The sequence below is a fragment of the Limulus polyphemus genome, unplaced genomic scaffold (genome assembly GCF_000517525.1).
Source record: "Limulus polyphemus unplaced genomic scaffold, Limulus_polyphemus-2.1.2 Scaffold5634, whole genome shotgun sequence".
Lineage (NCBI taxonomy): Eukaryota > Metazoa > Arthropoda > Merostomata > Xiphosura > Limulidae > Limulus > Limulus polyphemus.
The window spans coordinates 15,181-27,411 of NW_013671244.1; the positions used below are offsets into that span (position 1 = coordinate 15,181).

Below are 12,231 nucleotides of genomic sequence, written 5' to 3' on the forward strand. Positions count from 1 at the left end.
TGTGGTCAGACTATTAGTTATCAGATCAGTATTGAACTTATTCTGTAGGTATATGTGTGGTCAGACTATTAGTTATCAGATCAGTATTGAACTTATTCTGTAGGTATATGTGTGGTCAGACTATTAGTTATCAGATCAGTATTGAACTTATGCTGTAGGTATATGTGTGGTCAGACTATTAGTTATCAGATCAGTATTGAAATTATTCTGTTGGTATATGTGTGGTCAGACTATTAGTTATCAGATCAGTATTGAACTTATTCTGTAGGTATGTGTGGCACAGTGTTGATTGCTTTATTATATTTATTTAGCACATCCGACAGACAGTACTGACACGTGCCAGCAGCAAAAATCAAGTCGAAAATGTTGAGGAAGAAACAGAAGCTGCCGTGGCTCAAGAGATGAAGGATTCCTCTTCTTCAGATCAAAAATGTTTTATCCCTGTAGAAACAATTGACTTGACTGAATCCAAATCAAAGGACGACAACGATGAAGTTAGTATGGGACCCAGCTGTTCCACCAAGGACAATTTTCTTCAAGTACCTAACGGTATGTTAGATAGATAGATGATGCTTATTTAGGAAAAATGTTGTTTAATTCAATGGTTCATTCGGGATATAGGACCTTGCACAATCAAGATATGTAAAAAATGTAGACAATTAGGATGTATATATTACTTTATAAAGGAATTGAAAGGCATTATCCATGGTATTTACTTTTTTCTCCTGTGTATTTAAATTTTTATGTTATAATCTTGATAATCAATCGAAGATCATTTCTCTAAATTGTCTGAAGGGCCAGTTTTTGCTTCTCGTAACCACGTGGCTCGCCCATTGTCTCGTGCTTTGTCCAGTCCGTTAGTGAATCTTGATTCTGCCGGAAGTTCTCAAGAGAAGCTTGTATCCACTCATCATCCCTTTACTACAGGTAAAGTCAGATGTTAAGAACTGTGTACAACGTGCTGATTCAGAATATAATTTCTTGTCCTGCACCTCGACACCAAAAAATACTGGTATGCAACAAAAACAGCTTTAAACCTTGTATAACACTTTCTGGATTTGAGTGTATGCCAGTAATACTATTACGTTAACCAAACTCTTAGAGATAGCCATTATTATCATTTTTTTTCCAAAATGGATAAATAGTATATGTAGAGTAATATATATATTTGTTATTCTTGTTCTATGTTTATCATTGTGTCCTTCATAACTTTTTAAATTCAAATGTAAATTTAATATTTATTCATCTGATAATCCTCTTAACATTGTGTCCTGTTTTTGTTTTTTATGTATTTAGGTTTAGCATACGACAACTTGATGTTAAAACACCAATGTGTTTGTGGGGAAAACTCTCATCATCCTGAGCATGGAGGACGGTTGCAGAGTATCTGGGCTCGTCTTCACGAGACTGGTCTAGTGGCACAGTGTGAGGTAGCTTTAGCATGGTTCTTAAAATGTGTCAATAAACAATATCATATAAATAAAGCTGTGATTGATGTTTTAGTAGCAGTTGTTATATGAAAATCTTCCAGAAGATAAGGCTATTATAACAAAACTAGAAGAGAAAGTGTTTTGTATGGTCTGGTAGAGTGCTCGAGTTGCAAATTCAAATCACATCACTGAACATGATCACCCTTTTGGCCTTGGAGGCATTATAATGTGATGGTTCATCCCGCTTTTCCTTGGTAAGAGTAGCCCAAGAGTTGGTGGGGAATGGTGTTGACTAGCTGCTTTTCCTCTAGTCTATCACTTCTAAATTAGGAATGGCTAGTGCAGATAGCCCTCAAATAGCTTTGTATGAAATTCAACAGACAAACGGACAAGTGTTTAATAATGTTTACATGTAGGTTGTAGCACCTGAATTGGCAGGTCAGGATCCAGAATTAGATAATATTACAAAAAGCCACTTCATTCTGGAATTGATAGAAAATAAAAAAGGATGACATCATACTGAATGAATTAAAAACATTTCAATTGACCATACGTTTCAGCAACCCCAATTGGCCATCTTCATGCATGGTTGCCATAACAGGTCAATTTAAAACTTCATTAAATGCTTTTACTTGATACAAGATGGCATTGCCCTTTTTATTGTTTTATAAGTATTGGTAGTTATGGTGCTCATCTCACAATCTGTTGGTTGCAGGGTCGAAACACCGTACTGAACACACCCTTTCAGCACTTGGGACGTTATAATGTGATGGTCAGTCCCACTGTTCTTTGGTAAAGAGTAGTCCAGAAAATGGTAGTGGGTGCTACTGGCCATTTGCCTTTCTTCTGGTCAGTGGTACAAAATTAAGGACAATAGCAGATGACCTTACTAGCTTAGCCGTAAACAAACAAACATTAATAGAAACGTTGTTGAAATGATAACATAAACTAATACTAGGCCAGAAAAAAAGAGGTTATTAAAATTATGTCATGTTATGATACACTAACCAACCTACTACATAATAAAATTGTGAAGTGCATAGTTAGTCTCTTCGCATTACCTCTGAGTATGCCCCCCAGTGGCACGTCTGCGGACTTACAACTCTAGAATCCAGGTTTTGATACCCGTGGTGGGCAGAGCACAGATAGCCCATTTTATAGCTTTGTGCTTAATTACAAACAAATCTCTGAGTATATTTAAAGATGAAATAAACAAAATATCATTAATGAAGTTTTGTTTACTAAATAAATTTTGTTTTTATATTTTCTGTTATGTGTGTGAATGAATATAATGCTAAGTTTTGTCTCATGAATTGTGTTTCAACCAAAATTAATATTTCTTGGTGAAAATCTAAATGCCAAATATGTTTATTAGTTTAATCTCTTTATAGAGGGTGAAAGCAAGAAAAGCCAGTTTTAATGAAATACAGGCTTGTCATAGGTAAGAACTTTTATAAAAGTTTAAACTGACATTTTTTCTAAAATATTTTTCTTAAGTTTAAAGAAATCTTTAGTTACATTATTGCATCAAAAAAAAGTTTTTTATGTCACAAAGATACTAATCATTTTCAAGAACGTGGATCTTTCATGTCAAAATATTTTTTTAAAGATACCAATCATTTACAAGAACGTGGATCTTTCATGTCAAAATATTTTTTTATGTCACAAAGATACTAATCATTTTAAAGAACGTTGATCTTTTATGCCAAAAACATTTTGAGAAGAGTAATAAACTTTCTTCCCACTTAAATATACAATTAGTCTTTACAAGTTTTTCCAGTTGTCTAATTTATCTGTCTTTATAATTCTGAGAAAGGCCTGGTTGTTAGGGCACTTGACTCTCAACCTGTGGGTTGTTGGTTTGTATCATGTTATGGAATATACTTGCCCTTTCAGCCATGGGGGCATTATAATGTGACAGTCAATCCCAGTGTTCATTAGTAAAAGAATAATCCAAAAGTTGGCAGTTGGTGATGTTGACTAGCTGCCTTCCCTCTGGTCTATAACTTCAAAATTAGGGATGACTAATGCTTTGCACAAAATTCAACAAACAAACAGACAAAATCCAGAGAAATTTAAGGTAAAGTTAAAACAAATAAATGGGTTTCACAGTGTACTTGTTTCGTAGCACTGAATGGCAAAAGAAAGGGTGTCAACAAATGTTTGGTTAATTCCACTTGAACAGGGTATTATAAATGATTTTATGGGTTTCCTAGAACTCACTCTTTAAACCTGTTAAGATTCTATAGTATTTTCATCTGCTGAATATAGTTTAAACTGACTGAGTTTTTAAACGTGGAGAATCTTTAAAATTTTAGTTCATCCTGTTCAAACCTATAAAATATCTTCATTACATATTGTTGTAAGCTATATTTTCAATGTTTTAATTTAGATTTCTGCTAGAGGGAGCTAATCACGAAGATAATGCAATATATCTAGAAAGTTCATGAAAACTAAGGTGTTTATAGTAGTTTGGGGCAAAAACTAGGGAACAGTCTAAGTATGAGACGCAGTGAAGCAATCATTAATGGGTAGCGAGTTACTGAATAGCAAACATTATTGAATAAATTCAGTATCATCATGCATCCTGATTTATCAAATAGTCCAGAAGAACCTGTCCAATAATAGCACAGGTCAGTGGTGCTTGAAGACCCCCCCCCCCAAAAATATACACACATTTTTGTACAGGTTTATTAAGGAAATACTATTCAAACAAAATCAATGATATGCAGTACAAATCGCATATGAACATTACACAAATTTTTTTTAAAAGTTTAAAACACGAAATTACACTAGATTTACTCATTTTCTAAGAGGACGACAATACTTCCTGGTGAACATTCGTTAAAGCAAGTCCAGTAAGCCGATTGTTACCCATCGTACTCCGGAGGTATGTTTTAAGAGTGCAGAAAGAGTGTCTAGATTATCACGCAAGTCAGTGGCAATAAAAACTACAACATAATTGCATACTTTTATTCCAAAATATTTAAGGAAAAATGGAAAACACTCTTCATGAGAACTGTGCATGAACAGTGTACAAGTGAAATGACAATAAAAGTCAGTTTGAGAAATAAATGCAATCATATTTCATATTGTTGTACAGACTACAGATATCGATGAATCTAATCAGTCAAATAAAACCCATAAAACAACACTGGCTGAGATCTAAAGACACATTATCACAGGCAGACACTGGGAATATTTATTACTTTCTCACGGCTCCTCAGGCACGAACGAGAAAATTTTGTATGTGCGTATACTGCGTCCCCCCGTGGGTGCCGCTGGAACAGATTTCAACAGTATCTTATGAAATTCTGTTCTTTCCTTTAGGGTGACCTATATGGTTTTGTTGTACATTTTTCTTAAAGTTAGAAAGTTGAAATATATTAAAAATATGTCATGTCATTGAAATTTTTACTTTTCATCCCAGAACTTAAAAAACGTTTTAAGTAAACGGCATTTGACCTACACTTGTAACATACGCGTACAGAACCTTATGATCAAACTGGAAAACTTATTCTTTAAAACCATTAAACATATTCAAATCAAGCTTGTAGAAGTTATCTTAATTATGAAATTTTGGAGTAATAAAATTATTGCATAAAAATTTATCTAATATAATTCTACAATCAGTATACAGAAGTTTGTTTTAAAATGTTTTGAAGCTGTAGAAATTATAATTAATTACTCTGTGGTCATATTTCCAGTATTCAAGTTTATTCAGTGTTATGCTAATCTTAAATTCTCAAATACAGTTCTGCTAAGATAAAACGAACTGAGTAATGAACAGACTTTAACTTCCAGTTTCTCATATCTCATCTAGTGAAGCCTACACCATGTTGTTTGGTACAAATCCTTTAAACAGACAAAAACTAGACCTGAACAAGCTGGGTGAGTTTTTTTTTCATTCGAGAGTGTGTATCATGTGTATGATAATCAACTGAACATTTAACTAGACCTACTACCAAGCAACATGTTTGGAAAATAATTGTGAACTCTACTTATACTATAAGTGTTATGATTACGAGACCGAACTGTCTTGAATCTCTAGAGAAAAACAAAGGTGTGTGAGTGTTGATCTATTGCTACCTGATGCATGAGATTGATTGATATGTAAAAACTTTAATTACACTGTCATTGGCCATAAACTGGCAGAGAATTTACATGTATGAAGTTCTGTTCCACCAATCGGATCACTTCGTCCCAGTAGATTATGATTTGTTGGATTTACTGTTGCCATGTTTGTGTCATATTGCTGTAAAATATATCTTTGGCTTGACTCCAAAGTATCCAAGTAAATATTGGTAGGGAATACTTATTTTTATTTAACATTGTTTGGTAGGTAATTATATTACATTAAGCCTGTTTCTGGCTCATTAAAATTAGTCTTAACAATAGTGTAAGCTTAAAAAACACTCGACAAACGATTGTGTGGGGCTTCACATTGGTGAATTAAAAATAACATTTAAAATAAAAATAAACGAAAAGTGTTTTCCGCATTGTTAAATATTCTATTGTATTTAAAATAACTTAAAAGATAGACATAAATACTATAGATATCTAGTTATAATTGTTCATGTTGCATAAATATTCGTATGGAAAACTGGTGTTCTTTTTGTCTCTCTTCTAGACCTTCTTCACTGTACCTAGCAGTACTCTAGGACTTCTTATACAACGTTCGTATGAAAGTAACTTGTTATATGTTAGCTACATATGTTCTTTCAGATTTACCAGTAAAGAACTTTGTGAGACTTCCCTGTGGTGGTGTAGGAGTTGACTTGGACACTATTTGGAATGAGCTGCATACGGCAGGTGCTGCCCGGATGGCAGCAGGGTGTGTCACTGAATTATCTCTTAAGGTTGCCACCAGGGAAGTAAAGGTAATACTGGTAGCACAGTTATGATAGGTTTTTCTTTTGTTTTGGTGCTAGATGTTATGAGAAAGAGTAACACGTGCATAGTTTCCTAAGTGACAGCGAAATTTATTTTTCTGAATTACTAAAAAAATAAGTTTACTGCTAGTAGGCCAGAACATAACTAGAATAAAAAAAAACTTATTATTTGCACTACTATGTATAGTGATAATTGTATGTTATTCATTGTTGGTTAATTTCTAAAGCTAACTAAATAATATTTGTTGCTTGTTAGTGTTTCAGAAATTTGTCAGTTTTTCTTTATAAAATGTGTCTAAAAATTGACTTGAAAAATGAGACCAGACAGAATTATAGTACTCCAAGTTTAACAACTTCTTAATTAAAATTTTTGTGATATTCGTGGGTCTTCATTTTTCTCTTTCCCCATGAATTATAAATACCAGATTTTCAAATCCTATAAAGTTAAGTCAATCAAAACTATAATAACAATTTAATCAAGCATTTATATTTTCATTTTTACCTCAAATGCGTTTCACGTCTTATCTTTATAGAACGGTTTTGCCGTTGTTCGACCTCCAGGTCACCATGCCGAATCCCAGCAGGCCATGTAGGTTGACAGTCGTAATCATTGGTATATTTTAATCAGTAATCTAACTTACTAAATAAAATTTATTTTCAATGTAATAAATGTTACTTTATGAAAGAATTTATAAATAATTTTTATATTTGTAAGAATAAACTGAACAACTGTTTAAACAGTTTAATACTGCATATTTAAAGTGAAAATCTATGAAGTAAATTTGAATAATATGTAATCTTATACTTTGTTTTGAATATAGGGCTTTTCAAACCACATTTTAGAGCTTTTTACTATGGTATTGTTAGTTTAACATAGAAACCATTGAAATTCAGGGTTTGAGTCAATATATTTTATTCTGAAGCCTAGAATACTAAATCAAAATTTTTATTGAAATTATAACGTAATATGTAATTTTAAATTAAACATTCATACCTTTATGTACCAGAATTTGTTCACGGTGATTTCTGTGATATTTTAGGTTAAGATCTGTGTCCGTATACCAACTAGAAACAAGTTCTATGAACCTATCTAACAAAATATGTAATTCATTATAGATTTTCATTGGGAATATTGCACATAATCTAATAAACACTTAATACCAATAGTTATATAATGTTTTCCTGTTGTTGTTTTAATCCTAGGGGTTTTTGTTTTTTCAACTCATTGGCTATTGCTGCAAGACAACTGCAACAGAAGCTGAAAGTAGAGAAAATTCTGATAGTTGACTGGGTAAGAATCAGTTCTTGTGTTATAAGAGAACAATATATATGTATGGATATGACTTATGATCAACATGTTTTGAAAACTTAAGATATAATTAATTGACTACTTAGTTATGCTATTCTTGTAAAAGATATTTTCACTAAATGTAATTTTTTGCATGTTTTTTTCTATACGTTGTTGTGTAAGAATGTTCAAAACTTTCATCACAAGTTTCCAGATGTTTCTTTACAAATAAAAATGTGAATAATGAAGTAAATCAAGAAACAAGATATACGTGGTTTCTCTGTGGTTGTTTTTTATTGTTTCCGTTAGTAAAATTTCCACTATCCAGCCAATTATTGTTTAGTAATCAGGAAAAGTTTGCTATTTATCAAGCATTATCATGAACAGGAGAGTGCTTTGTCGTAGAAACGAAGAATTATGTGGGATGTTATTCGAGACGAAGCTATAAAATATTTAAGTTTTTATTCACCAAACTTTGGACATGCAAAGACAAAGCTAAACCAATCAAAAAAGTTCATTTGTCCTCTTGGTATTGCTTTGAGTAGATGTACATTTTAAATTATTGTATTGGATATGGTATGTGGACTGACTTTGTATGTTTCACATAAAATAAAACATTATCATCTTCATTGATTTCAATTTATTTAATTTTAGTAAATCCCAATTTTGATAGGTATTGTAAATATTACAATATAGGTGGCAGCATTGTGTTCACGTTTGTCAGTATGTTCATTATTACGGCCCCCCCAGTAGTACAGCGGTACATCTGCGGACTTACGACGCTAGAAACCAGGTTTCGATACCAGTGGTGGGCAGAGCACAGAAAGCTCATTGTGTAGCTTTGTGCATAATTACAAAGAAACAAACAATCATTATTACAAACCAAATTAAAGTATAACAGTAGGATTTCTTATATTTTAGAAATGTGTCATGATATTAATTTGTGTATATTGAGGTAGATTAATTTAATACAAAGGATGTTCACCATGGCAACGGACTTCAGCAGATCTTCTATGATGATCCCCAAGTTCTTTATATTTCTCTCCATCGTCATGATGATGGGAACTTCTTTCCAGGAACAGGTGGTCTTCAAGAGGTGAGGTTCTTTAATATTTACAAAGGAACAGTTCAGTATTGTTCAGATCATATGATTTGATCTATATTGTTTGTTTTGAAAGGTATCAAAGGTCTATAAAACAAACAGATCAAATCATATGATCTGAACAGAGCCATTTTTTTCAAGTACAAACTTTTAGCTCGTATATCCATCTTTTGACCAATTTAAGATCTAATTACAGCCACGGCTATTGAGGTTCCCTCTTGTTTGACTTACATTTTCATATCTGCCGTTTTCCCTTGATGAAATGAACACATTAACCAATGCATTTTAGGCATCTGTCTTTTTAATTTTGTAGGATGTAACTAATGATGTACTTCATCTCCTGTATATTTTTACCCAGATTTTTACTCATGTTTAATCATCTATGAATCAAGGAGGGATGTTTCTTTGTTATTACAAGATCACTTTCTACTTCAACTAATGTTTAAATCTTTTTGTTAAAATGTTCTGTGTCCATTTCTAGGTTAGTGTTTCATCTTCATGCTACTACCAATATTTTTAACTTATTCAACCTGGTTTTAATTTCATGTATTTTTTCTTGCATTACATTTGTGACTGTGAAAAGTTCTGAGTTATTACTCTGATTTGTATAATTCTGTTTTTTTTTTTTGTATTATAACTCATGTTTGCATGATTATTTACCAGTTTTGTGTATTAACCTTGATTTGCATAATTCCCTGTTAATAATATTTTTATGTTTTTTGTTCCCCAGTGGGACAACAGTAAGTCTACAGACTTACAGTACTAAAATCTGGGGTTTGATTCTCTATGTTGGACACAGTAGATAGCCCAATGTGGCTCTGCTTTAAAACAACTAAACCAAACTAAATGTATGTTTCTTTACCTGTTCTACTTCTAATGCTGTTTTTCCCATATTACCTTCCAGTCTGCAGTAATTCCACGTCATTCTTAGCATAACATAATGTTTAGCGACAACAACGGACCTAGTGGTCCATCTTGGCTATCTCGTCCTCTAAACTAAACTCAAACTATTAAATAAGTAAATTTAAAAAAATCTTAAACTCACTTAAATTTACTGCTTCCACAACATCCGAAAGCAACCCATTCCAAAAGCCAACCACCCTGTTAGAAAAATAAAACTGTCGTAGCTGAAGATGACTCCTAACTTGGCAAAATTTATACTTATCACGCCTAGTCCTTTACTATGTTTTATTAAGTTTTACGTCACTCTTCCTGTACAATGGTTGATTACCTTATATTTTAAACCTTCTTGGAGCTTCGTCACATCATTACAATCCATAACATCAGGTCCAGGCATGCTCCACCTGACAACCATGTGTCTTTAAAATGGGCCTTTGACATAACTAATAACACAGCTTACAATGCAAAAGGCTCCATTATAAGGTTGTCATGTTTTAAGCACACTTCCCCCTTCCCCAGCTTTCCATGAGCAATCTATTGTACAAGGACACTAGCTTCCCATCATCTGTTTTAACAGTCAAATAGCACACAAATCCATAGGCATTGCATTTAGCAGCTTTACTGGTGTGTCTTCATATGGAATAGTGTGAATACCTGTTTCATTCTTCAGTTGATTGAGGTATGTGTCAGTGAAACTAATATATTTGTGTATGCAACTTGTGTTGCTTTTCCAGATGGAGATCCTTGTTGATTATGTTGCTTTGGTCAAGTTTACAGTTTTTCCCACTGACCTTTGTGTTCATAGCTTCTCACCTGTTACAAGATGCTGCTTAATTTGCTTATTACAACTGCACTAAGGCTTGTTGCAGTTCTCTTTCTGGATGGTCCTGGTGCCCCAAGTTGATTCATATTCCTTTGTTTTCCAATATACTTAAGTACAAAGGATATCCCCAATCTGAAAACATCTTTATGACCTGAGTGTATGAATATTTTTTGTTGGAAAGGGCTGTTATATACCATACCAAAAAGCAATAAGTTTTTTGGTGGCATCACACTGTCTAAAAAATGTCAAACAGTGTAGTTTTGGTAAATGCTGTTCCACTGCAACTTTACATCAGTTATGGTTGTCATGCAACTTGCTGATCTGCATATTCAGAATTTTTTTACATAACATTCTCTTGCTGTACACTGGTTTCTGTAATAACACGTCATCCTTCCTTTACACTGTTTTTTGTAATAACACGTCATTCTTTCATAACACTGGTTTTTGTAATAACACGTCATTCTTTCATAACACTGGTTTTTGTAATAACACGTCATTCTTTCATAACACTGGTTTTTGTAATAACACGTCATTCTTTCATAACACTGGTTTTTGTAATAACACGTTATTCTTTCATAACACTGGTTTTTGTAATAACACGTTATTCTTTCATAACACTGATTTTTGTAATAACACATCATTCTTTCATAACACTGATTTTTGTAATAACACGTCATTCTTTCATAACACTGGTTTTTGTAATAACACGTCATTCTTTCATAACACTGGTTTTTGTAATAACACGTCATTCTTTCATAACACTGGTTTTTGGAATAACACGTAATCCTTCCTTTACACTGTTTTTTGTAATAACATTATTCTTGTGTAATTTACCAAAATGTGTTGTTTTTAATTATTTCCTATGCTCAATATCAAATCTAAGATCTCTCACTCCATGTGAGTGTTCTAACATCTGAGCTTAAAGAGTTAACACTTCTCAACAACTCAGATAACCACTCTTGTAAGCTGTTTTTCTACATATTTCATCTTGTACACTTGTTGTTGTCTGTTTTCTTTCTGAACCCAGTTGTTTCATGTCATTATTATTTTCCCATAACCTTTTGTAGTCTCTCCTGTAACACTTTGCTTGTTATCATAGATCTTAGTTTTTCTATTAATTTAATTTTGGCTTTCGTTGTAGAATTGTCTGATTTTTTGGGACAGGTGGGGACTGGTGATGGCGTGGGGTTCAATGTGAACATCCCCTGGGCTGGAGGACTTAATCCTCCCATGGGAGACGCTGAGTACATTGCTGCTTTCAGGTAAGTTCTGCTTGCATGTGCCAAAACTGACCGTTTGCTTTTTAAATACATGCCCATTAACACATGGTGTGAACTCGGTGCTATTTCATTGTTGTCACCAGTAGCTAGCTTGTAAGGTTGTTAATAATAAGTGCTGGAGGGTTTTGTGTTATTTTATCAACTGAATAATTCAAGAACAGAGAGATGAAGCACACTCTACACAAGATTCTACTTTCCGTAACCTGAAAACCGTGTCAGTAGACACCACTAGCAGCACAATACTTGTAATGGTTAAACAACACTTTGAATAATTTCATGGTACCAAAGAAAATTTTATTGTATATTCAAGTAGATCATCTATATAGGAGATAAACTCTACTTTACGTGATATCTTGGTAATATATTAGGCTTACAATTTTATTGTATGTTCAAGTAGATCATCTATATAGGAGATAAACTCTACTTTACGTGATATCTTGGTAATATATTAGGCTTACAATTTTATTGTATGTTCAAGTAGATCATCTATATAGGAGATAAACTCTACATTATGTG

The 12,231-nt window shown here is 33.0% G+C and overlaps 1 protein-coding gene across 1 annotated transcript in view; it reads left to right on the forward strand.

The window, feature by feature from the left end:
- LOC106472813 (histone deacetylase 4-like) overlaps positions 1–12,231 on the forward strand; it is a gene marked incomplete at its 5' end in the record, with an annotated part of 36,539 nt that overhangs the window by 14,626 nt on the left and 9,682 nt on the right. Inside the window, 10 exons of the mRNA XM_022401356.1 lie at positions 312–549; positions 796–927; positions 1,297–1,430; positions 2,822–2,871; positions 5,254–5,321; positions 6,156–6,310; positions 6,856–6,911; positions 7,526–7,613; positions 8,587–8,706; positions 11,600–11,697. Of these exons, the coding sequence (XP_022257064.1) occupies positions 312–549; positions 796–927; positions 1,297–1,430; positions 2,822–2,871; positions 5,254–5,321; positions 6,156–6,310; positions 6,856–6,911; positions 7,526–7,613; positions 8,587–8,706; positions 11,600–11,697 (1,139 nt within the window). The remainder of the gene's footprint in view (positions 1–311; positions 550–795; positions 928–1,296; positions 1,431–2,821; positions 2,872–5,253; positions 5,322–6,155; positions 6,311–6,855; positions 6,912–7,525; positions 7,614–8,586; positions 8,707–11,599; positions 11,698–12,231) is intronic.